This window comes from Tribolium castaneum, chromosome 10 (assembly GCF_031307605.1).
Source record: "Tribolium castaneum strain GA2 chromosome 10, icTriCast1.1, whole genome shotgun sequence".
NCBI classification, from domain to species: domain Eukaryota; kingdom Metazoa; phylum Arthropoda; class Insecta; order Coleoptera; family Tenebrionidae; genus Tribolium; species Tribolium castaneum.
The window spans coordinates 6,482,146-6,506,914 of record NC_087403.1 but is presented as its reverse complement, the minus strand read 5'-3'; the positions used below and the strand labels follow the sequence as shown (position 1 = coordinate 6,506,914).

The 24,769-nt window shown below is 37.2% G+C and overlaps 2 protein-coding genes across 2 annotated transcripts in view; one reads left to right on the top strand and one right to left on the bottom strand.

The window, feature by feature from the left end:
- Positions 1–1,525: 1,525 nt before the first annotated feature.
- LOC659419 (dynein axonemal heavy chain 7) lies at positions 1,526–11,822 on the bottom strand. The gene is made up of 2 exons (XM_015983802.2): positions 8,286–11,822; positions 1,526–8,236 (listed from the first exon to the last, which is right to left on the bottom strand). Exons 1-2 carry the CDS (start codon positions 11,715–11,717, stop codon positions 1,628–1,630), a joined length of 10,041 nt encoding a protein of 3,346 aa, XP_015839288.2. The 5' UTR covers positions 11,718–11,822; the 3' UTR covers positions 1,526–1,627.
- Positions 11,823–15,434: 3,612 nt separating this feature from the next.
- The window catches only part of LOC103314654 (uncharacterized), an 87,118-nt gene continuing 77,783 nt past the window's right edge, over positions 15,435–24,769 (top strand). Inside the window, exon 1 of the mRNA XM_008201157.3 lies at positions 15,435–15,619. The gene's annotated coding sequence lies outside the window, so the exon portion shown is untranslated. The remainder of the gene's footprint in view (positions 15,620–24,769) is intronic.

Genomic DNA, 24,769 nt, shown 5'->3' with positions numbered 1-24,769 from the left:
CGCTAAGCTTTGCAAAGGTTGAATAGAAATGACGTATGATATGATATTGTTTAGGACTGCTCAAATCCCAGAACGTATTATGAGCGTTGGTATTCTCGGTTTCTTTCCCCATATATTCGCAAATTTTTAAATTATTAGTTTTATATCTTGTCTGGATATTGCTGCTGTATCCTGTTTTTCTCCCAGTCGGAAACATCTTAGCTGAGACTTAAAATTTCAATAAGAAATTAATTGGAAAAGTGACACTTGGGTAAAGTAAATACAGCTCTAACAAAGACAACTTTGAAGTAAAACATTGCATTGCGTGCCGGCGCCTACAAATTAATTATAACTTGTTAGCACTCTGTTAAAGTGTTATCAGCTTTTAATTTTGAGTTAATCCCGGTCACATATAAATTTCCCGTTGTGTGTGTGGCAAGCGTGTTAAGTTAGGATTGATGTAGGAGATAAAATGAAATCAAAAAGAATATCTTTTTCCATTTAGATTTTGGGGAGTCAGAACGAATGTTGATTTTGGTGGTAATAGGATTACATCAAATTAAATTTTTAAGCGGGTGTGCAGATTAAAATAATTTGTTGCGACTTCGGTGATTATTGATTGCGAGAGTAATTGATAGCTGTTGTAAAATGATGGCGTATCTAGAATATCAACAGCTGTATACACGCAATTAACATATTTCTCGCATCGGTGGATTCCAAATGACTGCTTCAGAGAAGCGTTCTGCCAGACGAAAACTGTTTTTAATTCCGCGACTAAAGTTTGTTTGACGAACATTTTCATTTTAAATTTCACTGCGATGGTCCTAAAACGACATAATTTGGGTTGACCGTCACCAAGTCGATACAGTTTTTAATTAAATATCACCAAATCGATAAATCGATGTTTTCATTAAACATGAATGGTGGACACAAATAGAAAATTATAGTCTGTTTATAGAAAAAGTTAAAGATTTAGAACCGTGCTCGATTTGATTGATTTATTTTTTTTATGAGAGAAGCTCCAGTTTCATACAAAATAATAATAATATATTACCGGTAATTAAGAAACAGTTTTTGTGTAAAGTGTAACCCAAGAACGTGCTTTCATAACTAATATTTGAGAGTAATGTTCAGGCTACCTGAACAATGAGTTTCACGTAAAATGGCCTGGGGTCCGAAACTCTTCTATAAATAAAAGGGGTCTATGGCGCGTGCCCAAATATCTTATCCCCCAAAAATTCGACAGATGGGCATTTTCCCGTTTTTTTGGTGGTCTGCAGATATTTGGGCACTTTTGGAATAAATAAATATTTAAATTTGTTTATTCGCCCACTCGTTATGACAATTTATTCCTCTAATTAGTTTTAGCGAAGGTGAGTCAAGAGCAATAAATCTGTCTTAAGCAGCAATTCATTATTAAAAAACTGGCAAAAATAAATACGTATCAGCCATTCTGTATGCAGTTTAACGACGACAAAAGAACTTTTTATAACTTGACATTACTTAACATATCAGGCTTCGTACAAGCCATAAATCAGTGAGCTAAGTTGAGGATGAATCGCAGCAGCGTCGGAGACGACACTATCTCGGGGGAATTTTTAAAAAACTCGGGCCCAATTGGCGAAATAAACCACAATTTTATTGACAATTAAAGGTGGCACAACAGAGCTGTTCCTCTCCTAATCCAGTGATCAGCTCTCCTGTCTGTGTGCATTAACACAGGGTTGATAAAATTTGATGAATTCTCCAAACCATGAAAATCATTTGCACTTTTATAAAGTGGACATTTATATAATTCGTTACAATTAATTGTGAAAACAAACAAAACGGGTGGCAATGCTTGTTGGATAACTTTTCCCGACAACTCGTTCAAACACTGAGTTTTTTCATCCCAGCTAGCTCCAATTAAATGGAGTCCATCCACTACAACACTTTTATCAGTTTTTTCGCACACACTTTTAATTTGGAAAAAAATTTCATCGACTGGAACTAATTGTTCTTTACTATAGGCAATTTTAATAGCTGTTAAAAATGCTTTAGGGTTGAAAAAACCACCCAACCAGACACTTTCATCTAACGCGTAGGAAAAATTTTTAAAATAGTCAATCCTTCTAATTAGGTCTTTTACAAAACTTGAGACGCTGCGGGAACTCGAATGCGATTTTTGTAGCCAAACGACTGGTGTTTCATTTTTCATGAGCGAATGACAAAGTTGTTCCAAATTATCCGTCATTAACGAACTACGATCGACCACTTTTTGCAAGTCTTGAAGCGACTTTTGTATTGTGTTGAGCAGATTTTTGTAATACTTGATTTCTTGCATTACTAGTAAACTGACAATTGAATCGTTAGTTTTTGTCTCACTGACACAATCTGGAGGAATCTGCTCAAGCAATTCTTTGACAAGACTGGAAATATTTGGTGTTTCTCTCTCGTAAATCATGTCGTTGAAAACGGTTCGAATTGATTTCAAGATCAATTTAGATTGTCCCAACCCTCTCACACTCTCATAGTTTTCGTGTAACCCAAAAATTTCGCTTTGCTCATTGTCGGGCAACTTTTCAATGTGATTGATACAATCTTGAAAGTCCGTTTTATACGGAAGACTAATAATTGCATCAGACGTACTGAGAAAGTCTCTTACAACAACCCCAAAGAGTCTCTTATCCACTTCATTGCTTACGTAACCACCGTACGTACATTTTTCCATACAATAAACAATTTCCTCTAAAGGTTCGGGCCGATTATTGATAATCCATTGCAACTCTTCTATGGAAATCAAAAAATCACTTTCGGTAAATTTGTACAGCACGTTCCACCCGTAAGGACCAAATTTGTTTCTTTCCTCAAGAACGCAGTGTAAGAAAGTTAGACTATACAAAAGTCGCACAAAAATCTCATGCCGCCCAGGACACTTGTTAAAAAATCTGGGGCAGTTAATTGGGTCGTTCAAAAACAAATTTGTGATTTTTCGCTTGATCGGGTTTGGGGCCTCTTTTGTAACTCTCACACTACGTTCCAGTAACGAAATTGGAAACTTGTCCGTTTCGTTTGTCGTAAGCCACAGTCTGAAGTTCTCATGCGTGTTGCTATAATCAATTTCTTCCAATTTTAAGTCAAGCAGTGGAAGATAAGAAGTGAGTAAATGGCAGTTTTGTAAGCAAACCCACAGCCCCAAAGCTTTGCCTTTGTCAATAACGGCCTCAAAAGCGTCTTCCTGGCCACTTTTAATACAGTTCAGGGTTAATTTGTTATCGAAATGCTTCGTTTTAGCGAAATTTAGAAGAGAGCTGATTGGATCACTCCCCTCTTGGGTGATAAAAACTAAAGGGGACAAAATGTGGGACTCGATGAAGGAAACCCCAATGTCAAAAAATGGAGGTTTCACGTATTTGTCACCCAATTCGTTAGACACAAACTGAGTAATGCCACGGTTAAGTCGGTCAGGTCTCAAGCGGCTGAGAATTAGTAACTTTGTAAAACTCGCACTGTTTGGGAAAAATTCGTTCTCGGGAGCTGCGCTCTCAAAAATTTTCCTAAAATGTCCCTGATTGACGGCAAAAAATTGCGGAAAATTTGCCACAACTGCGTTCAGACTGCAAATACTGTGCCAAATTTTTTGAGGCAACCAGCCAGGTCCGACTGATTCCTCGGCAGTTACGTCAGGATTAACCAACAGTTCGATTTCCTTCAAACGAATTTTCTTCTCTGCTACTAATAAATTCGTGCAGAGCAGGAAAGAGAAAAGCAATTTGTCCCTCTCAAAAATCCCTCTCGAAATTTTACAATACAGTTCATATGTCAGCGTTTCTATTAAACTAGCGCGTCTTTGTGCCAGATCTTTAAACTTTTGGGCCTTTTGTATGGACTCGGAGTACACTTCAATGAACCATTTGTACGAAAACTGGTACATGTGGTTGATTTTCGCGAGTTGGAACGATGTGAAGTACAAATTTGTGGCATGTTTGGACACTGTTTCATAACCTGCCCTAAACGTCTTAAGTGTGATTTCAATCTCCATTAAAGCTTCTTGCTTCTGTTGGATGCTTTTGGATAAAATTTTTGATTCGTCCAGAATTTGCAAAGCCGCCTCGTCTTCTAGAATGTCAGTGGTTGACTCAGAAAGCGTTTTTAGGATTCTCTCTTCTATGTTGTAAAGAGCGTCCTTGTTACGTTTCCGTTCAGTATTTAGCGTTTTCTTCAGTCTTTTCAAAGTTGGTTTCTCGACTTCGACCACACAAGTCAGTAAATGTTCATCCAAAGAGAATCTAGTCATGCCGAAGTCGACTATTGTGAGTTTGTCATAAATTTCAGGGCCGTATTTCGGAAATTTCAAATCAGTGGTCATGTAAAGCACAAACTTTTGGTTATATTCAACCACGTGTCCTCCAATGTCTATAAACTCATTTTCATTTTTGAAAAAAGTGGTTTTTGTCATCAAATTAACCAAAAACGGTTTAATAACCTCGTCTACATTTTCAATCAAGAGGGGAGTTCCAGTCGTGACACATTCTTTCAAAGTAGTCATGTATTCAGGACATGTAAATTTGGTGACTCTTACACCGTTTTGTTTTTCATTGATTTTGATCCAAGTGTTTGCCTGGTTTTGGGGATCAATGTATAAAACCCATCTCTTGGCAAATTTTCCAATAATCCCATTTTCCAAAAAAAAGTTATCGGTCGGTAAACCGTTCAAGTGCCACCTATCGTAATCCAAATCCTTCTCAAACGCTTCAATAAACCGATAGTCTTCCTTAAACAAAATCTCATTTTCTCGGACATAGTTAACCCAAAGTGACAAAGTGGCTTGTCTTTGGTCACATTTGAAAGGCCCCAGATACGCAATAAGTGCACTCGAGAGTAACATATCTCCGGGAAGGCAAAAATCCTGCTTTTCCAAATGTTCAACGGCATTAGTCCACCTTATTTTCTCTTCACTCAAACCTCCAATGAGTTTCTGCGCCCGGTTCAGCTTCTTTTTGCAAATATCAACGTCTCGTTGCAGTTTCTGCTGCTTGCGTGTCGCTTCTTTGAGGAGGGCGTTCAAATCGGCCAATTTTTGCTCAATCCGTGTCACTTGCTCCTTTTTTTCGTTCAGGATGGCCATAGTTACGCCGTATTCCCGCTCAGCTTTTTCCAGTTTTTCTTTCTTGGGTGCCACTTCTTTTGCCACTTTGTCGTACATGTCCATTGCGATGATCCACTTGCACAGACCTTCGGCGGCACTTGATGCTTTAGCCACAGTGTGGGGTTTGAAATCCTTGTGGGGGAGATAATCCTTGCGAATTTTGACCATAATTTCTGGTTTGATGTTGTCCTTGTCAAAGTCTTTGAGGGTTTGTAGGAAGTTCATATCGCCTAAAATTCTCTTGCTGGGGCCCCAGTAATCTATAATTTTGCGCCCGGTTGAGGGATCGGGGATTCTGTCTGGTTTGACGTCCTTGATAACGCAGACAGCTGCCATTACTAGTTTGATGGCATCAGGTGGATTTTTCATTGACTTTACTAGGGTTATATCAGTCGGTTTGAGAGTGTTTAAAGCTGAGATTGCGTCTTCTAGGATTGGGATTGCTTGTGCCAAGTCAGCTTCACAATCCAGTTTTAGAATTTGGGCAGCGGCGGCTTGTTCGTTGGCCGTGGCTTCGTCTTTTTTGACAAGGTTTGACGCTTTTTCGACTTCGTTGGTTTCGGTTTCGATTTGTTTGGCCATTTCAATCGCCTTGACCGTCATGGCTTCAAGCTGGGGCTGGTAGTCGGCGAGAGATTTTTGCATTTCGGAAATTTGGAGCGCAGCAAATGACAATTTTTCCAAAGCTGCCAAATACCTCTGTTTAACATCCTGTATTTTCTTCTGCTTAAAATTCACCAAATCCACATAAAGTCGGATAAATTCTAAGTACGATCCTGGTGTTACATGCACCCCGTTGGAAATTTGTTCACCCTCTTGGTGGAAGTAACTGAACGCGTTTACAACTTTGCTTTTTGTTTCATCGTTGATATTTAAGTCTTGTATCCAGACTTTGGCAATCGATTCAAGTGCTTCTTTCGGCCACTTTTTCAAATAATTGATTTCACAAAACTTACGGAGGGAAGAATACTGTTTGATATAATCTCGAAATTTGGAATTGGCGGAATTAAATGAAAATATAATATGTAGATTTTCCTTGCAACGTTTTTGGTGGTAGAGAAAAATTGATTCGGAACTTTCGTCTATGTTTGGTTGTTCTTCTTGCATGCTGGCTCGCACTACATCCAAAAGTTCCTGTTTTTCTTCCAAAGAGTAAATAAATGGAATTTCGCCACTTTTGAGCAAATAATTAAGGTCGTCAAGAATCGTATCAATAACAATTTGCCCCTCCTTCAAGAAAAAAGTGCAAGGTCGTCCATAACCTCCCGCTTCTTTAAGGAAAGCTTTAACAGTCCGGTGCCAATCATCCAATTTATATTTTTCGGTAATTTCAATTTTGAAAAAATTTTGGTTCATTATTAAGCAAGCTAGTTTAACCAAAGTTTGGCGACCGGTGCCACACATGCCGACTTGTATCAAATTACAATAAGGTATTGAAAGAATTCGACATATTTTAGACAAATGTTCTAACGCGTGATCGAAGAGAACCAAATCAATTTTATTTAAATTATCTCTGTTATATTCTCTAAGACAGTTAGTCGCAATTTCCTTCAATTTACAAATATCAGTTTCATCAAAACACGTGGAACCCTTGTCACCATACGTGCCAAACAAAATTTTTGACAAATCCGGTTCCATGTGTTCATTTTTTGGCAAATTCTCAAACAAATGTCCAAAGTCTTCTTTAAAATGTTCCTCAACGCAAAATTTTATATTACCAAAAAGCCACTCCTGGTCCTTATCTAATAACCGATCACCCAAAATCCGCACGATTTCATGTGCCCATAATTTAAGAAATAGTTTTTTATTTGTATCGGCACTTTCTTTACGTATCATGGAGCAAACTTGTATGACCCGTGAAAAGTTCCTCATGTTAAAATAATAAAAATTCCAGTCAAGAGTGGGCCGTAATGACAAAACCGATTTATAAAAATGAAAAGTTGAAGCTACAATTTGGCTAACAGTTCCGATTATGTCACTAGGAAAGCCAATTTTCTTCCATTTGGTTAGGAGAACGTTCGAAAAGATGCGCAAAACGCTGTCTTCTTGCAACGAATTGATTGAGAAAACGTTAAAATGCCGCAAAAACCTTTGGCACATGTCTTGGTTGTTGGTCATTGAGGCAACGACGTTTACGTTGTCAATACACAAAGGTTTGAAATTATCCAGGTGGAACCACTTTTTGTGATCAAATAGTTCACGGATTAATTCCAACGTAGGTTGGCACCCGAAATCGTCCCTAATAGGCTCACTCAAATCCTCGATGCATAAAATACACTTCTTGCCCTCAGAAGGACCATAACGGCCTGACTTTTTCTTGAAAAGTTTTGACAAAATTAATTGTTGGGTCGCATTCGGGGTTGTCGTAGCCGTGAAAGTGAGGAAACTGGGCTCGTATAAGTTTTTATCAATTTTGTTCATTATCACGTCTGATATGCAAGAACTTTTTCCGGTACCGGAAGGTCCGTTTAATAAAAGGGGATAATTGTGTGTAATGTGCAAATTAATTATCGTCGTATATTTAATCGTGTCGTTAGTGGGCACAAATAAGTCAAGGAGATAGTCCGACTCTTCAATTTTTTCGTTTTTTAACACATCGGGCCAAAACTTCCAATTACCCTTAGATTTGTAGAGATAGCTATGGTCAAAAATCAGTTCGTCGGCTGGGACATTAACCTCGACCTTTTCTAAACTACTGGGATAAGGATACGATTTGTTTTGACCTCTCCAGAGTTGTTTAAAGAATTCATCAAACTTTTGGCGTGAATTTAAATCAAGGTTTGAACCAACTCCCCAAATCACCGCTTGGATGAAACTTGCTTGGATCCAAGAAACCAGATTTTTCACATCTTCGTCTTTTCGGAGAACCGCTTCGTAAGCTTCAACCAACAGCATTTCGAGAACTTGAATTGTTGTTTTGACCAAACCAATTTCATTGAGTTTGCAGAGCTGGTGGCAACAGCTTCGGACAAATTCTAAGCACGGAGCAATAACCCAGTCAAAGAGAACCGTGAAATTTTCTTCGTAGCCTTTTTGAAACTCAAAATCGTTGTGCTGCAACCACGATGTTACCAAAGGTTGCCATCCAATTACATTCGAGTTCATGTAAATAATACCACAGCGTGAAATCTACAAATTTTTAGATCAAAAAGACGATAACATTAAATTAATCAATTACCATTGCCGGCGAGGCTTTTCCGAGATTTTCAAGTTCAAAAAAAATCCACTTATTTCGAGTCAAATGTAACACTTCACCTGAAGACAGACAAAGTTTTCGATTTTCGTCCAGTACTGTATTTAAATTGTCGGCTAGAGACGGGTCAGCGGAGCCGTCCACAACAATCCAGTCTTCGTCCTCAGCATCCTCTCTGAGATATTTTGTAATTATTCCATCGCTCCATTGAAGACCACCATCAAAACCACCATAAAGTTGCTTGAGAGACAGCGTTTTAGCGTTGAGAATTTTCACTTCGATTTTTTTATCGCCAAAAGTTGCTTGCAAGACTCGAACAAGGGTAGTTTTCCCTGTCATAGTTAAACCCACAATGATAACGCCAGTATTGCGTCTTTTTATTTCTTTCAGTTCCAACACTTTACAGACAAACGGTTTAGTAGCACTTAAACTGAGATTTTGACACACTTTTGTTACAGCATCCACGCTTAAAACTTCACTTGTGTGTTTCACTGAGGGAAAAATGTGCCGCAAAATGTTGTCAAAAACACCCATTTCTGTAGTTGATAGTTTGGGGATAGTGACGTGCCGAATACTTAAATCGACAATTTCCTCTTCGTTTTTTTCAGTGCAAAAAAATCTGGCACACGTGTTTAAAATCTCATTAATTGCTCTTAGCCCAAAGTCAAGTTTTGACAATGGTAATAAATCACGCATTAGCGAATGCACGTTGACGATTTTGCGTCCCAATTTGACTGAACTCTCGTAACCACTTGACAGCAAACTCACTTGGGCTATAATGTGGATGTCGGGAAGAGTCAAAGCAAGTGGGCGAAACAATATTTTGAAACTTTCTGGCAAGTCTTTAGGCCTTGTCATTGTGCAACAAATAAAACACTTGTTGATGTCAATGTGAGTTGAGTTTAATACAACCACGTCTAAAGCTCCCTTTAAGGCCGTCGAAATTTTGAAAATTTCTTGCGACAAAATCGAGCACACGTCAAGTTGGATTTTTTCAAACTCTTCGAGAACGAGCCACGAGCCATTCGATGCGACTCCTTTCAAAAATTCAGTTATTACTTCGAGTTTGATGGGTTGAGAGCAGTTGAAAAATGTGCATTGCACGGCTAGAGCTTTTGCCAAGCTTTTGGCGCTTTCTGTTTTTCCTGACCCTGTAGGGCCTTGTGTATTGACACAGAGGTGGTGTTTGTAGGCTAGAATTAGAGTGTGGTAACATCTTTCCGTCTCTGGTGTCACAACAATCTGATCGCACGTTCCCAAATATTCGTAACCGTATTTGATTTCCGTGTCGAAAATTTTGACTGTGAGGACGTTTTCCTCCGATAGATAATATCTAAGGTGCGACAGCCATTTGAAGTCGTGATCGCTTGTAATTTGTGAGTGATTTATGTCAGTTATTATGTCCCTATTGTTGGCTAATGCGATTAGAAGTGATCGGATATTTGCCTTGAGGGTATTATTGAGAGTTGTTTTGAGTGTATTGACAGTGCTTTTGATATTATTAGAAATTTCTGTTTGGTAATTGTTTAAAGTATGCTTGTTGATAGCTTCATGTCCGTTGATGGTAAAATCGATTTTTGTAGCTGCAAGTAGCACCTGACACGGCCACTGTAATGTCCAATTTTGTTGATTGTATTTGCTGTAGGAATCTCCTATCATTTGTCGAATCGTTCCAATAATTTGATTTTGTAATTCCTTCAACCACATTTCAACACATCCTTGAAATTTTTGTGTGTCAACGGTTTCAATTAAGGGTAGAGTTTCGTTATTTTCACTTACAATTCCAGAAACGACAAAGTTCTCATTGAATCGCAAATCTCTTATTTCATAGAATAAACTTTTGATGAAACGGTGAATCTTTGTGGGGTCTTTAGTTAAAGACAAAATGCGAAACATTTCGTCGTTGGAGACGAAATAAAATCGTGGGAAATAGCGGCGGATTTTTCCGAAATACAGGCTGACACCTTGATTAATAAATTCGAACTGTTCGTTACAATGGACGAGGTCTTGTAGCATATTTGTGCTGTTGACAGTTGTGTATACATTAGGTTGTGTTTGAATCATTTGAATGTAATTTGTGTAAGTGTTTGTAATTTGTTTGAATACTTCCGTTTCAGCGCTCATTTGAATTGTGATTTCGTGGCATAAAAATAGTGGAAAGAAATGAAGCCATTGTTGCTGCGCTTGTCGGCATTCTTGAATTGTTTTACTGATTTGGAGCAGTTTATTGTAAAAGTCTTTAACTTGATTGTCGTAAGGCTTGACGTAAATCGAGTTCAGCATGTTTATTACTTTAATTATGTGATCGTCAGCTACGACTTCGATGTCTTCCATCTGCGTAATTATTTGAATTTGCTTGTGATCTTGTGTTGTGAAATTAACATCAGTCCATTCCTGCAACATCGCCTCCAAATTCAGCAGCAGCTCCCGCTCCTTCGTCGCCGAGAAGCTGATCTGATCGTATTTATCAATATTCGGAGTCAAATCAATTTCAATAATTTTTCGCAGCGTTGTGCCCGCGTTTGGTGTGACATCAAACCCGGCAACTTTCGACATTTTTTTCCAATGCCGTTTCATCAACGCCTCATTACACATTATTTTTATTACAGCCAGTGAAGGCTCAAAATCTTGAATTAACTTAATTGCTTTGGAACATAATTTTAAAGGGGCCGGCCAATTTAGCATATCAGGATCATCAACGGTTCCTTTAAATCGCAAAGATAAATTCTCGTCCTGTGCCTGGCGCAGTTTGCTTCGGTAAACTTTTTGCGTTCTCAACAAATCCTTCAAATATTTCTCAACCTTTTCTTTAACCTTGCTGTAATTTATTAAATCAAATTGCCCGTCCAGCCACACTGATATGTTCCTCTGGACGTCTAAACACAGTTTCAACAAATGGTAAAAGGGATAAACGTAATTTTTAAGGTCGTCAAATTCTGAGTACGCCGACTTGGGGAAACTTAGGGAGACTTCCTCGCGATTTATCCAGTCGATTTTAGCTTCAATTTTCTTTATTTTAACCATGTGCAGGGTTATTGTGTTTAGGTAACCACGTACACTTTGAATATTGTCCATCGAGTCCAAAATATCAAGCAAGGGGTAAACGTCTTTAATATCAACATTAATGTCCTCAATGACTTTCTGCAACTTTTCCTCGGCTTCGAATTTGAGTTGTTCGAAAGTGGTGCTATTTTCCTCCAAAATTGGTAAAATGGCATCTAACCAATTAATCGCTTTGGCGTTTAGAATTATGTGGTTATCGTTCAAAGGTCCTAACTGAATCAGTTTTGTGAGATAAGTCAAGGCTTGCATTACTCGTTCTTTTAGTTCGTCCAAATATTCCGTCCTGACCCACGCCATGTATTTTCCAATTTCGATAAGTTCTTCCGTTGTTGTTGGTTTTTGAGTAGCTCTCATATAAATGATGTCAAAAGCTTCACAAATGTCGTTATTTTCCCATTCGTGTTGTGCACTTAAACTGTTGAATATGTTTTCGACGATATTTAGCAAAGTTCGTTTGATGATCTCTCTGTACTCGGTTATTATCAATTGTCCAATGGTGAAATACGCATTGTCGGGAATGAAAGCAACTTTCGGCAAATATGATTTAAAATACAAGAGCTTTTTGCAGCCATCGTCAAAAATTAAATCGCTGGTGGAAATTGTGTTACCGCCGGAGCAAAGATCGGTATAAATATCCACAAATTTATCATCCAAGTTTTTTATGTAGTTCAAAATGGGCTCGTACTTTTGTTTTATATTTCGGCTAATTTGGTCGAGGATTGAGTTGAAGAAGTGGTCCGTTAAACACAAATGTATTTGTTTGTTGTCGAACCCTTTAATCTTGTATTTTTCCAAAACGTAGAATTGTCTGGCGCTGTCGATGATTTTCCGGAGGAACTTATTATAAATCTCGATGATATCGTCAGCCGTTGGTTGGAGTATTAAACGATCTTTGAACGTTATATTTAGCTTCAAATATGGTATATGTTCTTTAGAGCCCGTAAAACTTACAACATGTAACAAGGTATGAGCTATCGTTCTGCTTATATTAACTGATAGCAATCCCGTGCAAGCTCCCAAATAACTTCTGGCACGTTGTGTGTTCACTTTCTCGTGTTCCACTAAGACAACAATCTTCCGGTAAAATTCTTGCAGTCGCTGAGCGGCATCATTAGCGTAATCAAAGATGTGTTTTTGAAAGTCGCTCGTATCGAGTTGACATTTCAGCGACGAGTGCAAATTAAAGAGTTCGTATGGAAGTTTCGTTACACACTCGTTTAGAATTCTTCTAATTAAAGGGTGGTGCAATATAAACTTACTTCTTAATTCCTTCCGTCTTTGGAGAAAAATCGAATAGTTTTTCGTTCTCCCTAAATGTTTGTACGGTTCAATTCGGAATTGTTTCTTTACTGTCTTTAATTTCATTTCTACTCCCGACTGTTGTGTTACTTTCAAGAATTCTTCTCTAGCTTCCGCCATGATGTTGTTAAGTAAAACAGGATAGTTGTGCTCGAGTCCTTTCGCATCGACTTTTTTTAAAATATCTTTCTCTTGGAATCGCGACATCGCTGTAGAGGGACAATTCCGACAAAACTCGAGAATATTATTATCAGCGGAAGCGATGTGGTGTAACGGTGCTACTTTAACGCTCCGTTCTTCAGATTTCTTTTTCTTAACAATTTTATTCATGTAAAGCATTATGCGGTGACGGCGTTTTAACTGCATGGCAAACTGTCTCAAATTATCACTCGGGAATGGCGCAACCGAGGGTGAGACCGAATTCCTGCACTTAATTCTGTGCCATAATTTACTTTTTTTCGGTTTATTTTCCATTTTTCAGCACACCACTCACCAAACCAACCACTCACTTGCGATTTATCAATGCTTACCTAGCAACGCCGTTGCTCGATTCCCTCACCTCGCGCCGAAACAATCAAATTTAAATATTAGAAAAATATCGGAAAAATTGCCGGCTCTCGGGACTGACTGTTTAATGTAAGTTGCTCGCTTCCGTTGAGACAGTTTGTGCTCTAGACATCCCTAGTTGCGGCCTGTTTGTTATTAGTTGTTGGTCGCTTGTTGTTTTCTCTCTCTTTCTCTCGCAGGAACTCGCAACGTTATTAATTTTGACGAACATTGTTGTATTAACCTTTCACACTTTTCTTCGATACGAAGAGTAAATTTTCTCCGATTTCCAGGAGTTTAATCGTCGTTTTGTTGGTTGTTAAAAGAGTAACACCGAAGTCGTAACATTCCACTTTATTCTTTATTGCCTTAATAACTTTTATTTGAACGTAAATACGACAGTTAGCTTCGGCTGCGATACAGATGCAACTCGCTAGCGTGACCAACAGCGATTCAAAAATTACATCCACCTAAGTGATTAACCACCGATATTTACGGCCAACCCGCATTTTTTATTCCCGCCTTCGTTAACTATTCAAATCAAAACATAGCCATTTCGAGGAATTTGAAAAAATTACCCAAATTCACCAATTTTAAAAATTTAAACAAGAGATTTTTAAGATTAATAGGCTCGTTGAGTACATTACGAACTTCCAAAGCCTTAGTCACCAACTCCTCAAGAAACTTTCATTTGTGCGACATCAAAATAATCTGTAACATGACCTGTCAGCAGTTATTCAAAGTTTGTAATTTATAAAACTGAACCAATCAATCTCAAACTTTTTGCTGTTTTCCTGTTAGCAACAGTTTCAGTTGAAGTTTACTTTTCCTTACATTTTTTATGAGCATCTAATAAAATTACACTTTAATCGAAAAAGCGTATGGAATTTTCTTAAGTTTTTTCAGAGTCAAAAAATTAATTAATGGTTTGCGCTGCGTTGCGGTTTACAGCAGTTAATTTCTTTGTTGTATTAAACACCATGACTAGTAAATCTGGTTCAAGGCTTTATATTCTTTGCCTGAAAAACATTTTTACATTTTCGTTAATTAAGAACACAAACATGTTTTCGTAAAACCCTTGTTCGATTATTGATGAAAAAACTACGACTGCCTTTCAATAGGAAACGACAATATTGCAGTAGTGAAAGCAGTTTTTTTTAAAGAAAATAAACGAACAAATCTGAGCTATCAATTTTCCGGCGGTGTAATTTTTTTGAACGAACCGCGGATTTATCCTAATGGAAGTAAAACAAGCTCATGGCAAAATGACAGCTCTGAAATTATATACAGAAAGAAACTTGTACCAGATATGAAGAAAAATATTTCATGAGTTTACGCCTCGCTTTTTAGAGTAATTGTACACAAAACGACAAAGCTTTTATTTTGAATAAACCCCAAAACACATAGTGACGATGTTTACCCATAATTTAACACTGACTAATTTTAGATTCAGAAACCTGTGCTTGATGATAATTACAGATAGGAACTAAGCGAGAGATGCTGCTAGAAATTAAATTAAACGCGAAATCAGGTAATCAATTAAACGAAATACGTAGATAAAACTAACAAAAAGACACTGTCCAAAAATGGTGGATGCGCCGGGATAGCAATTACCCAAATAATTTATTACAATTAATAAATTTCTTAGCTACGACTGTTAATTATAAAAATTGATTTTTAACAAAAGCAATTGTGTTGTGACCTAGGTGGCGGTTTCGTGCCCTCTTGTGTCATGTTATAATACCGTTCGAAATTAACGTGAAATGGTGGATGCGCCGGAATAAATTTAATTGTACTTAAAAAGTAAACAATTTCTTAACGATTAATTTTGGGCAAGAAACAGTTTATTGTGACCTAGGTGGCGGTTTCGTGCGCTTGTTGGCCGCGTTCTCGCCCTCCCCTGTAGTTTCAGCTGTCAATTGATAAATAATGGATATGATTAAACGTTAGCTCCAGAGGTATATTTAAACGTGGAAATCGTCGCATAATGAAGTATCGCGCAAATTCGAGCGCGCCTCTGGTGTATTTTAGAAATAATTGAATCGAAAGCGATTAAAGCTAGTTACTGCAGGGCGACGTATTGTGGCTGTGGCTGAGTAAAAATTGGCATTTAGTGTCAAAAACAAAAAACTAGGTGGCAATTTTCAGTGGCCGGCTGTTCAGGGTTTCCTATTTAGGCGTAGATCGCGCAAGCGCCCCCTGGTGTCCAGCCTCCAGAAGAGCGGTTCACTCGAGATATCAGTCGGAATTTCGTCTTAGTAGCGTCGCGCCGCTCGCGTCCACTTTGAAAACGTGTGCGCCAACTTTGGGGATGTAGGGTTTTTAGCGAATTCGCTCGAAGTGTTAGATTTGTGATTTTTGTGCTCGACGGCCTCTGAGGGACTCTGAACACGCCCAGCAAGTGACTTTAGGTAAGTTGAAAATTTTCAATCCGGCTATTGAAGACCATTCCGCACCTGCAACCGCGCGATTTATTGCCGCACCGGAAGCACACATCAAGCGGACCTTGCCGGTAATGATGGTAAATCGTGGCACGTTTAATTGATTAAATTAAGATCCAACACTGGAGCTTTAACACGTGCAAAAATTGCTGCTAAATAAGTGCTAGCTAAAACTGCCAGACGGGAGTTCGTTTGAGCTCGTTTAGAATATAAATACCACCAGAAAAATAATCCATTCAACAGAACGCACGAAACGCGATATTTACTCAAGCCATTCATCCAGAAATGGGTGCTTTATATATTAATTTCGGTTAGTTTCATATGTTCACTCACGTTTTTACACCAATTTGCTTAAGAAGAAAATTGGTGGATGCGCCGGGAAAATCAAGTTATAATAATAATTTTCAATAAGTGCACCAAAAATAGTTTTCTACAAACATTTTGCTGTAGACAAAACAAAAATGAAAAGATACTCAGTATGTGTTACAATATAACGGGTAGCAGATGCAACTAAGCATACCGTTTGACAAACATAAAAATATTTTAAGTTTCAGCAATTGCTAAAAATTTTCGAATTGTCACAAGTGTTTACAGCAGCGTTGACTTAATTAATTCTTGCTTACGTTTTATAATTGTAATAACAGAGGGTGTAAACTGTTACCGGCGTACCTTTGAAATTATAATACGGTAAGAAGTTTGTTGTTTATGGATTGTGTTGTCATCAGTTTAATATTTTGCCGTAACTGTAAATAATAAAAAAATTATAGTTTAAAATAAAATTATGAGGCGTCTGATGAATATCACTAAAACTATATAGAATATATAGATAACGTTGAAAAAACCTGACATTTGGTTTAATTATTTCAGTTGGGCGCAAATTAATGAATTACTGATGGTTTTTATTTTACTAATTTTGATGTGAATTATGACAGTTTTCGTCCAGTTTAAAATTGGAATTGACGAGTTTGTTGTTTATGGAGATTGTCCTATTTATTTTTGAAATTTAGAAGCTGGACTAGAATTTGGAGATGTGGATGAAATTTATTCGAAAATGGGCGTAATATTCAAATATAGCCAATGCTGTTCTAAAATTACGTGTTATTATTGAATAATTATGCAGTAGACTGTGCCCGTTAACTTATACAAATGTATGTGCCTTAGGCCGGAAACTGATTAATGCAATATGGCGCCGCTTAATTCGAATTCAGTGCCCCGTCTAAGGTGGATGTGCTGTCGCTAATGTATTCTACCGAAAATACCATCTTATGATTCCGCACGGGACTTGGCGTTGACTATTACATGCGAACACATTTTCTCCGGGTTTGGCAAAATTTGACTTTTTTATGTATTACTTCCTTCGCAGATTTATCTGGGTTGATGGCTCAAAATGAATGCAGAGACTTTACAGTAGATAATTCTTTTCAGGACTGCCGAAACAGATTTATTTTGTTCACTTTCCGCATATTATAACGTGGTTCACACACGTCTGTTTGTGGCAACAGAGACAACGAGGAGAAATGGGCACGGAGAGGTCTGCCCATCGGTGGAAGTTTAAAATCGTATTTCTTTGTTTGAAGCTGTGTGAATCTGCGACGCTGTTCACTATTGTCAATTGATATGCCATTTTCAGCAGTTCGGAAATTGATCCCGAGACTAAAGTTAGGACGAGGCCCTTGGGATAAACTAACATATCTTATCAAAGGTTTCAACTCGAAAACCACCTTCTTGTCCTGTCATAGCAGTTTTTACGAAAAAATCAATGAAACAAAATCGGCATAAAAATATGAATAAAAGAACTAAACCTGTTTCACGAACTCTTTTTATTTTACGCTCTTTCCATATTCTGAAACGCCCATAAATTCTGGTTCTCGTAAATTACTTATTCCCTTAACATGACCAAACCATCTGATGGCAAGTGGGTTTTTCTTTGTCTTTCGATTCCTCTGCTATACCATTGATAAAATATTTACGTCTATTTGAAAGAAAAACATTCTTCTCAAACTGTTTAAATATTTGAACAAAGATAAATATTGCAGCGATGCAAAATCGAAAGCACACATTTACCCAATAGATAACCGTCCGTAATTCGCAATTACTTTCTAAGATTGTACTCGCCTAAATCGAAATCTCCTGAATAATAAACTTCGAAGAAATTTCAATATTACAAACAGCAAAAATGTAATATTCATTTTAAAATAATCCAAGCTTGGAGACTGCCTATCTGCTTGATAAATTATTTCATCTCGACAATTCTGTATCGGCTTCAAGATCTGAAACTGCGGTCAACCCGGAATTATCCGGATGATTTTGTATTGAAATATCACGTTCAATAGCTTGTACACAACTCAATCTCCGCAATATATTTTTTTATGTGCCCGTATCTGACAGCCTATATTACCGCTCGACGTGTGCGCTCCCCTTTCAGCGTTAATCAATTAACAGGAAAACTTATGACGTCAAAAATTTGACGCTTGGCTTGCACTGCACCCCAAAAAACCGCACACTGACAACATCCATAAACACGACCGTTATTACTCTAAAACCCATTATTCAAAAATGGTGGATGCGCCGGGATAATATTTAACAAAAGTTTACAAAATCTGTTAGTTGTTATTTTATTAAACCGGACTGCATTCATCCTAAACAACACCAACCTATAGCAATTTTCATATAAACGCAAAAATGGTGGAGGCGTCGTGGAAATCTATACGTGTTTTGTACTCCACTTTTTCAAACACTATTTTATCTAACGCTAGATTGGATAACACATCCTGCACTTCGAACAATTCGCACTTAAATGCACGAAAAGGTTTCGAACAGGACCTTTTTATCTTATTTCAAAGTCTTGCTAAAACAGTTTCAGTTCTCATATAGTGTCAGTCCCCACACAAAATGTGAAAATGGGGCTTTTAATTTTGATGCTGCACTTCGTTAATTTTTGATGCAGTTGACACCACAAGAAACGTTCTCCACGTGATATATAAAGCTTTGAAATTGTAAAGCAATTAAGAAAGAAACGTAAAGTTAATGAAACACTTAGTGCACATATGCCACACTTTGGCCCGGTTTGCTCTAAGTTAATCAAATGACAGCTGTTTGAGTAAAAATATGAAAGCTTGTTTTATCGTTACAAATAGTTAGAAACAGTTAGAACAATATTAACTGCGCTCAATGCAACTAAATTCGGTAAAGTAACGGAAATAGCTTTTTAATTGTTATGAGTCGAGAGTTTGAGTGCAAAATGCATATTCTCCAGCATGAATATTTGAATCAAATCCTTTATTATCTCGTGAAATTACACCAATAGAAGGCTGAGGCTAATTAATTTTGCACATATACACCTGCAACACTACGCTTAGTTCGCTCAGAGAAAACAACAAGGTGATTGTTATTGCAGCTAAAGGGATGTTATGTTCTGATTGAAAACGAAATTCTCAAAGTGAACCTCAGATTTCAAACATACAAAACAGCCTACCGTAAACTAACAAAACTTTGTTGTCAAACGGCCCAACCGAACTAATTTGTTACATATTTGGCTGCAAAAAGTTGTTTCGAATTATTCCTCTGTGGTTCAGCGAAACTGAAAGTGAAAAAAATTGCAATTTATATCCAATGATGGGGATTTGTGGGCTTAAATGTTGGAATTGATCCATGTTCTCGAATTGGGGTTGAAAGTAAGATAAAATAAATGAAATTCACACAGTCACTCTTAGTAATTTATGGCGATGGTTACGCATTAACAAATGTCTCCACAAAAACAAAAAATATTCGTCTTAATCAAACGTCGAAAAAAGTGATGGCATAATTTAATATGCGACACTAAATTGTGTTAGGAACTTTCGAAGCAATAAACTAAGAAGCTTCAGGATGTGACCCTTCTGTCACCCTTAAAGAGTTTTACCAATTTTCGCAAAAATGCCTCAAAATGAGACGTATTATTTGAGCTTTAACATGTACTTTGTTACGATGTGCATAAAATCAAATCTGAGAAAAGTAATAAAAGACCAACACACCGTACAATCCATAAAGGCGAGCCGCTGCTGTATTTATAATTTGCGTGCTTAATTATCTCCGAGTTATTAATAAAATAAATGAAGCTAATTTTTGTTCCTCTGTTAAATTTAACGCTTAAAATAATTATCGATTGATGCATGTTTTCTCTCCGTGTTAAACATTGTTAAAAGTTTTAAATGTGTTAGTAGGATTAAATTTTAACTTAATTTGAAGCCCCAGTCTGATAAATTAAAAAACAAGCTTTCTTATTTCCCCCCATTTTGCTATTTTTGAGTAAATAAATGAAAATCTCTTTACGGCAACGCAAAATATTTATTTAGGGGTCTCAGCGGATGTAAAATTAAATAACAATATTTGCGGTGAGACCACAAGACAAATAAATTAATCACAGTAATAAGCAACTTGTCAAAAACTTTTAACATTTCCGTTCACTTTCTCCTGTCGGAGTAGTTTTATGTTCGTCCCGTCTTTCACATCAAATTGTGTTAGTTGTGGCGTCTGTTCGCACCGGAAATGATAATAATTAGACAGTTGAGAAAGCTTGAATATAAGTGTGATAAAGGAATGAACGAATTAGGGCTAATTGCCTCAATAAATATGTGGAGTTGAGGGTTCGAAGGTAAACAGAAAAGGCGGTTGTGTGGGTAGTTTTACTTTCGCGTTAATCAGATCAGACTAATTTGCAGCTTGATGGGGCGTCTTTGTTTAGTTCCGAACGGGAGGTCGTGACTGCTAGATATGCGAATACAAGAGCTAGCTTTGTAGCACTGCGGGTGGTAACATTAGGGAGAAGTGGTTTACAGTACTTTGAAGTTGACATCCGGATAACGCTGCATGGCCCGGAGCTGTACCCTTACAATTCGGAAACGCATCTGCTAATTTTATTCCATGACGCTTTATTAAACCCGGGATCATTAAGAACAACCCCAAAATTAAAATCTTTGTTGTGCCAGGTTTGTGATATCAAAATATCAGTAAAAACGTAATTAGGTGACTGGTCGAGTCCCGAAGTGCACTTCAATTTAATTAAGCGGAACCGCCATAAATACTTTGAGATTTCGAAGATATAAAACTCTTTTGATGCTGTCTCATAATAATAACTTACTCTCGTAAAACTTCTATGTGACTACTTGAAAAGCACCCTCAATACCAGAAGGTGCGCGTTTTCTTTTAGCAAACTTTTCCAGGGAAAAAGGAGAATGGATAAGTTGCTTCGTTTGAATTACTGCACACAAAAATTGCTCATTTAGGCCGGCGGCGGCACGCTGATGTTTTTAAATCACACCGGAATAAGACCTGGATTTCTGTCAAAGAGAGTTTGATTTGCCAACTTAACACCAAAATAAAACTCATTTTGTTTGCAACGCTCACCACAAATCTTAATTTTTAAAATTAAAAAGCCTGAGCGCTGCTTTTAAATAAAAATATGAAAGCATTAGCGCCCGCAGTTGTTGCACAAGCTGCAGACGATGCAAAATTGGTCAAGAGACCCACTTTTCTGGTCTTCACAATGTAGAACCAGATTCGCGAGAAACAAAAGAGAGAAGCACTTAAAATGCATGTTTCACGTTTATAAAAAATGTTGTCTCTGCGTTAAAATTAAATTCCCATCTTTGGAAATCATAACATAATGTTTACTTTCGTTAACTTCGAGTATAGTTTCAAAAGTCAACTGCAAGGTTTTGTTACAAAGTTAAATATTATTGTTTTCATTTTTGCCAGTTTTTGATGGGTGAACAAATCTAATTGCGGCACTAATGGAAAAAATAAATGCCTCAGTCAAATGACATGTTGAAAAGCAATTAATTCGTCTTACTGTAAAATACGTTACTCTTAATTGCGCGGAATAGAAATGGACCAATTAAAGCGCTGCCCAATTTCGTCCTTTAATTTTTATTTCACGCCTGTTTAAATTGATTATTATTGCAGTAAAATAATCCCAGAGGTGCTATATTTTTTTAATCCCCAAGCGAAGGTAGCCTGTTAATTGCATTGAGACCACGCCGAAAGTTATGGTTTATTATGCAATTATCTCGGTTTTTTCAGATAATTCCTAGTATATAGGTCAATGGCATTAAGTGGGCTTCCTTATGGAGCAGGAGAACACAAGTTTGGGTTAATAATAGTTACGTTATTTTAAAGCACTTCCAAAAATAACAATAATAACAGTTACCCGATGTCTCTGGGGGGAAAATAGAAAACATCTGCAGCACAGTTTGGCTAGTTCAGCAAGGCAAAATGTTTTTAATTATTTCGATAACTTAATAAATTTTTTGCAAGTCGTCTAATCTTAATTTGAATTTTGATGCCCCCATTAGAAAGTTTTTAAAGACAGTTTAATTTAATCGGAAATTATAGAATTGCTCTTGAAAATCCGTATCGCATTCAAATCAAGAATAGTCGTCGTTATTCGCATTCGTCCATTTCCTTCTCTACTACTTTAGTTCGGAGATTCATGGCATTTCGGCTTGATAAAGCCATTGTTAGCTTTACGCGTACCGGATATTTTATCCCTTAACGAATATCGTATTCGTACGCGTACGCTCAACGTTCTGGATGTGTTATTTGTGCGAATTAATTGCTCGTGTTTCGAAGCTATCACATCCTCGAAATTGTCACGACAATCACGAGACTACCATTCACTCAACTAATATTACAATACTTTTCTTGTTTCACGGTTTTGAACCAAGAACTAGGTTATTGACCGAGGACTTTTAATTCCTCTAGAACGAGAAATACGTGACCTGACGGTCTAATTGTCGTTAGTTTTTCTTTTCGGTACCAGACCTCGTTAGTAACTGCAAGTGCAAATACAGTTTTTTTATTTATAACAACTTTAAACTCGACTACTCTCAATAGAGAATTGTACTTTTTACCACACCCTTACTAAGACAATAACTTAGAAATATTAAAGAGTTGGACGAACTACAAGATAAAAGTTATAATGTAACTAACATCCTGAATCAAAGTTTTTTCACGTGATTATACGTCCAAGTTTCCATTTCCACTAGCCACAAATCACGTGATCACGAGAGATTTCCGAGATATGTTTTCAATACGATAGTTTCGCTTTGTACGGCTCATATTCTACTAGAGCTGAAAGCAATTTAGAGTTGTAAATCTAAGATCTATATTCTAGTTTCATACAATTCGCAGATTATTTATTAACTACGAATGCTCATTGCATATTGCTTTTATCTTTTACCCTAATCGCGACTTATTGAGGGTGAGGTCGTTAAAAATAATATCAGAATTACAATTCACAGAAGGCAACTCTAGCAGTTTAAAGAGATTCACGCCCTGAAACAGGTTATGAGTTACTTGAATAGCGCTGAAAGCCGGTTTACGGCAACACGAGAACGGGTTTTGAAGAATTTATGATATTGTATGATAAGAGTTACAAATTTTGATTTGCGAGCTATTCTCAGTAGTGATTCCTAAAGTTCTGCTCTGAGATACAATCTTCTCAACTTTTCAACTTTCACCACTTTATCTGGAAGTAAGGTGTGTGAGTTCAGTTACAAATACCTGGAATGAAGGAGATAAAACAGGCAGGAAAATAAATCAAATCAGCGACCTCATTAAAGCTTGTCTTGTTGATAAAGTGATTTGCGTGGAGAAAATGAGTGCAATTTTAATATAAAATAAAAGTTGAGAAAGAAGTTGTTGTTTTGAAAGTGGCTTGTATGAGAAACCTAAAATGATTAGTAGAGAATTGGCCGTAATTAAATTTTGCAAAATACTAAAACTCTGGTTACTGCTAATTCGACAGTGCACGAGGGACTATGAAATCAACTTGTCCCGGATTTCAACTAATCAACCCGGAGAGCCACAAGCAATGTATACTTCGCCCGGTATCGCCAGTTAAAGTTTTGAATTTTAAATGTTCTCTATTGCTCCCTCGAGCTCAAAGGCGCGTTCTTCGTCAAAGTAGAATATCTGCAAACTACAATGTTGCAAGATCACCTTTCAACAAACTTAGAAACAACCTCCGGATTTTGTATCAGCAGACATGATGCCAAAGTCATTAAAAACTTTCGAACAAAAAGGCACAATTATGCCCAAAGTCAGCTCTCCAGGTAATCTACAGATAATTGCATAAATTTGATTAATCAAGACCTTTGTAAAGTTGATAAATTGTTGCGCTTAATAATGCCCCAATGTAAACAATGCAGTATCATTTCTAAAAGTCTTCGTTATTAAATTACGGAAATAATAATTCTTGATAAAGAAGTGCCTATTTTGGTAGTTGTTCTAGCCCAACAAACAAATTAATGAACTGGATCCAGCTCGGATAAATCCATAAAGAACTCAGATTCATTAAATGAAAAGCTCTTTATATTTCATTCTAAATTCAAAGAAAAGGAAAAGTGATAACTCGGCTCTCTTGTCTTTTTAGTACAATTTCAACGGTTCCCCAACACAATAATCGAACTTTAAGAATAATTTCCAAAGTCCCCGCTTTATTTTTTGTCAAAGTTTGCTTTTTGCGACGCTTTATTTGGCTAGTGTACCTAATTATTAAAATCTCATTAACAATGTAGCTCACAGTCGACCTTAATTTAAGTTTAAATTAACAAATTTGCGGCGTATTCGATATGAAAATTACTCCTTTGCGACATTCTGTCTGATTTTGACTAGGACCTGAATCTAATTGCTCAGTTCGTTCAGAAGAGTACAAAAACTAAGACCCCATTCCTCATCCTTATTGATTTCCAGGGACGTCCGAATTAAAGAATAAGCCGCATTCTTATAGCAGCAATATAGACTGATCTGATTTATGCCATGAATGAATACTGAATATAAAAAATAAGGTCTCCACTGTGCCGACGGAACGTTAAAACACACATTCGGCATATTTTTTCGCCGTCACGTGAATGGAAAAAACGAACGCGTTTTCCGTCATAATGCGTTGATCTTTTTTGCTGGGTTAGGGTCAAGGAGGGATTAAAGTCGAACTAATCGCTGCCGAAAAAAGGCTATTTTGAATTTAACGAAAGCATTTACATGACATGTGGGAGGGCAAAAAATATTCAAAAAGTTTTCTTACAGTCATCTTGGTGTATTTGCGGAGTATCCCATTTCAGGGCAAACTCCTTTTGATCA

Coding starts and splice junctions, on each gene's coding strand:
- LOC659419 (XM_015983802.2), bottom strand. CDS start 11,717: ATGAGAGCTACTCAAAAACCAACAACAACGGAAGAACTTATCGAAATT. Junction 8,237..8,285: donor GAAAAGCCTCGCCGGCAATG/GTAATTGATTAA, acceptor AAAAATTTGTAG/ATTTCACGCTGTGGTATTAT.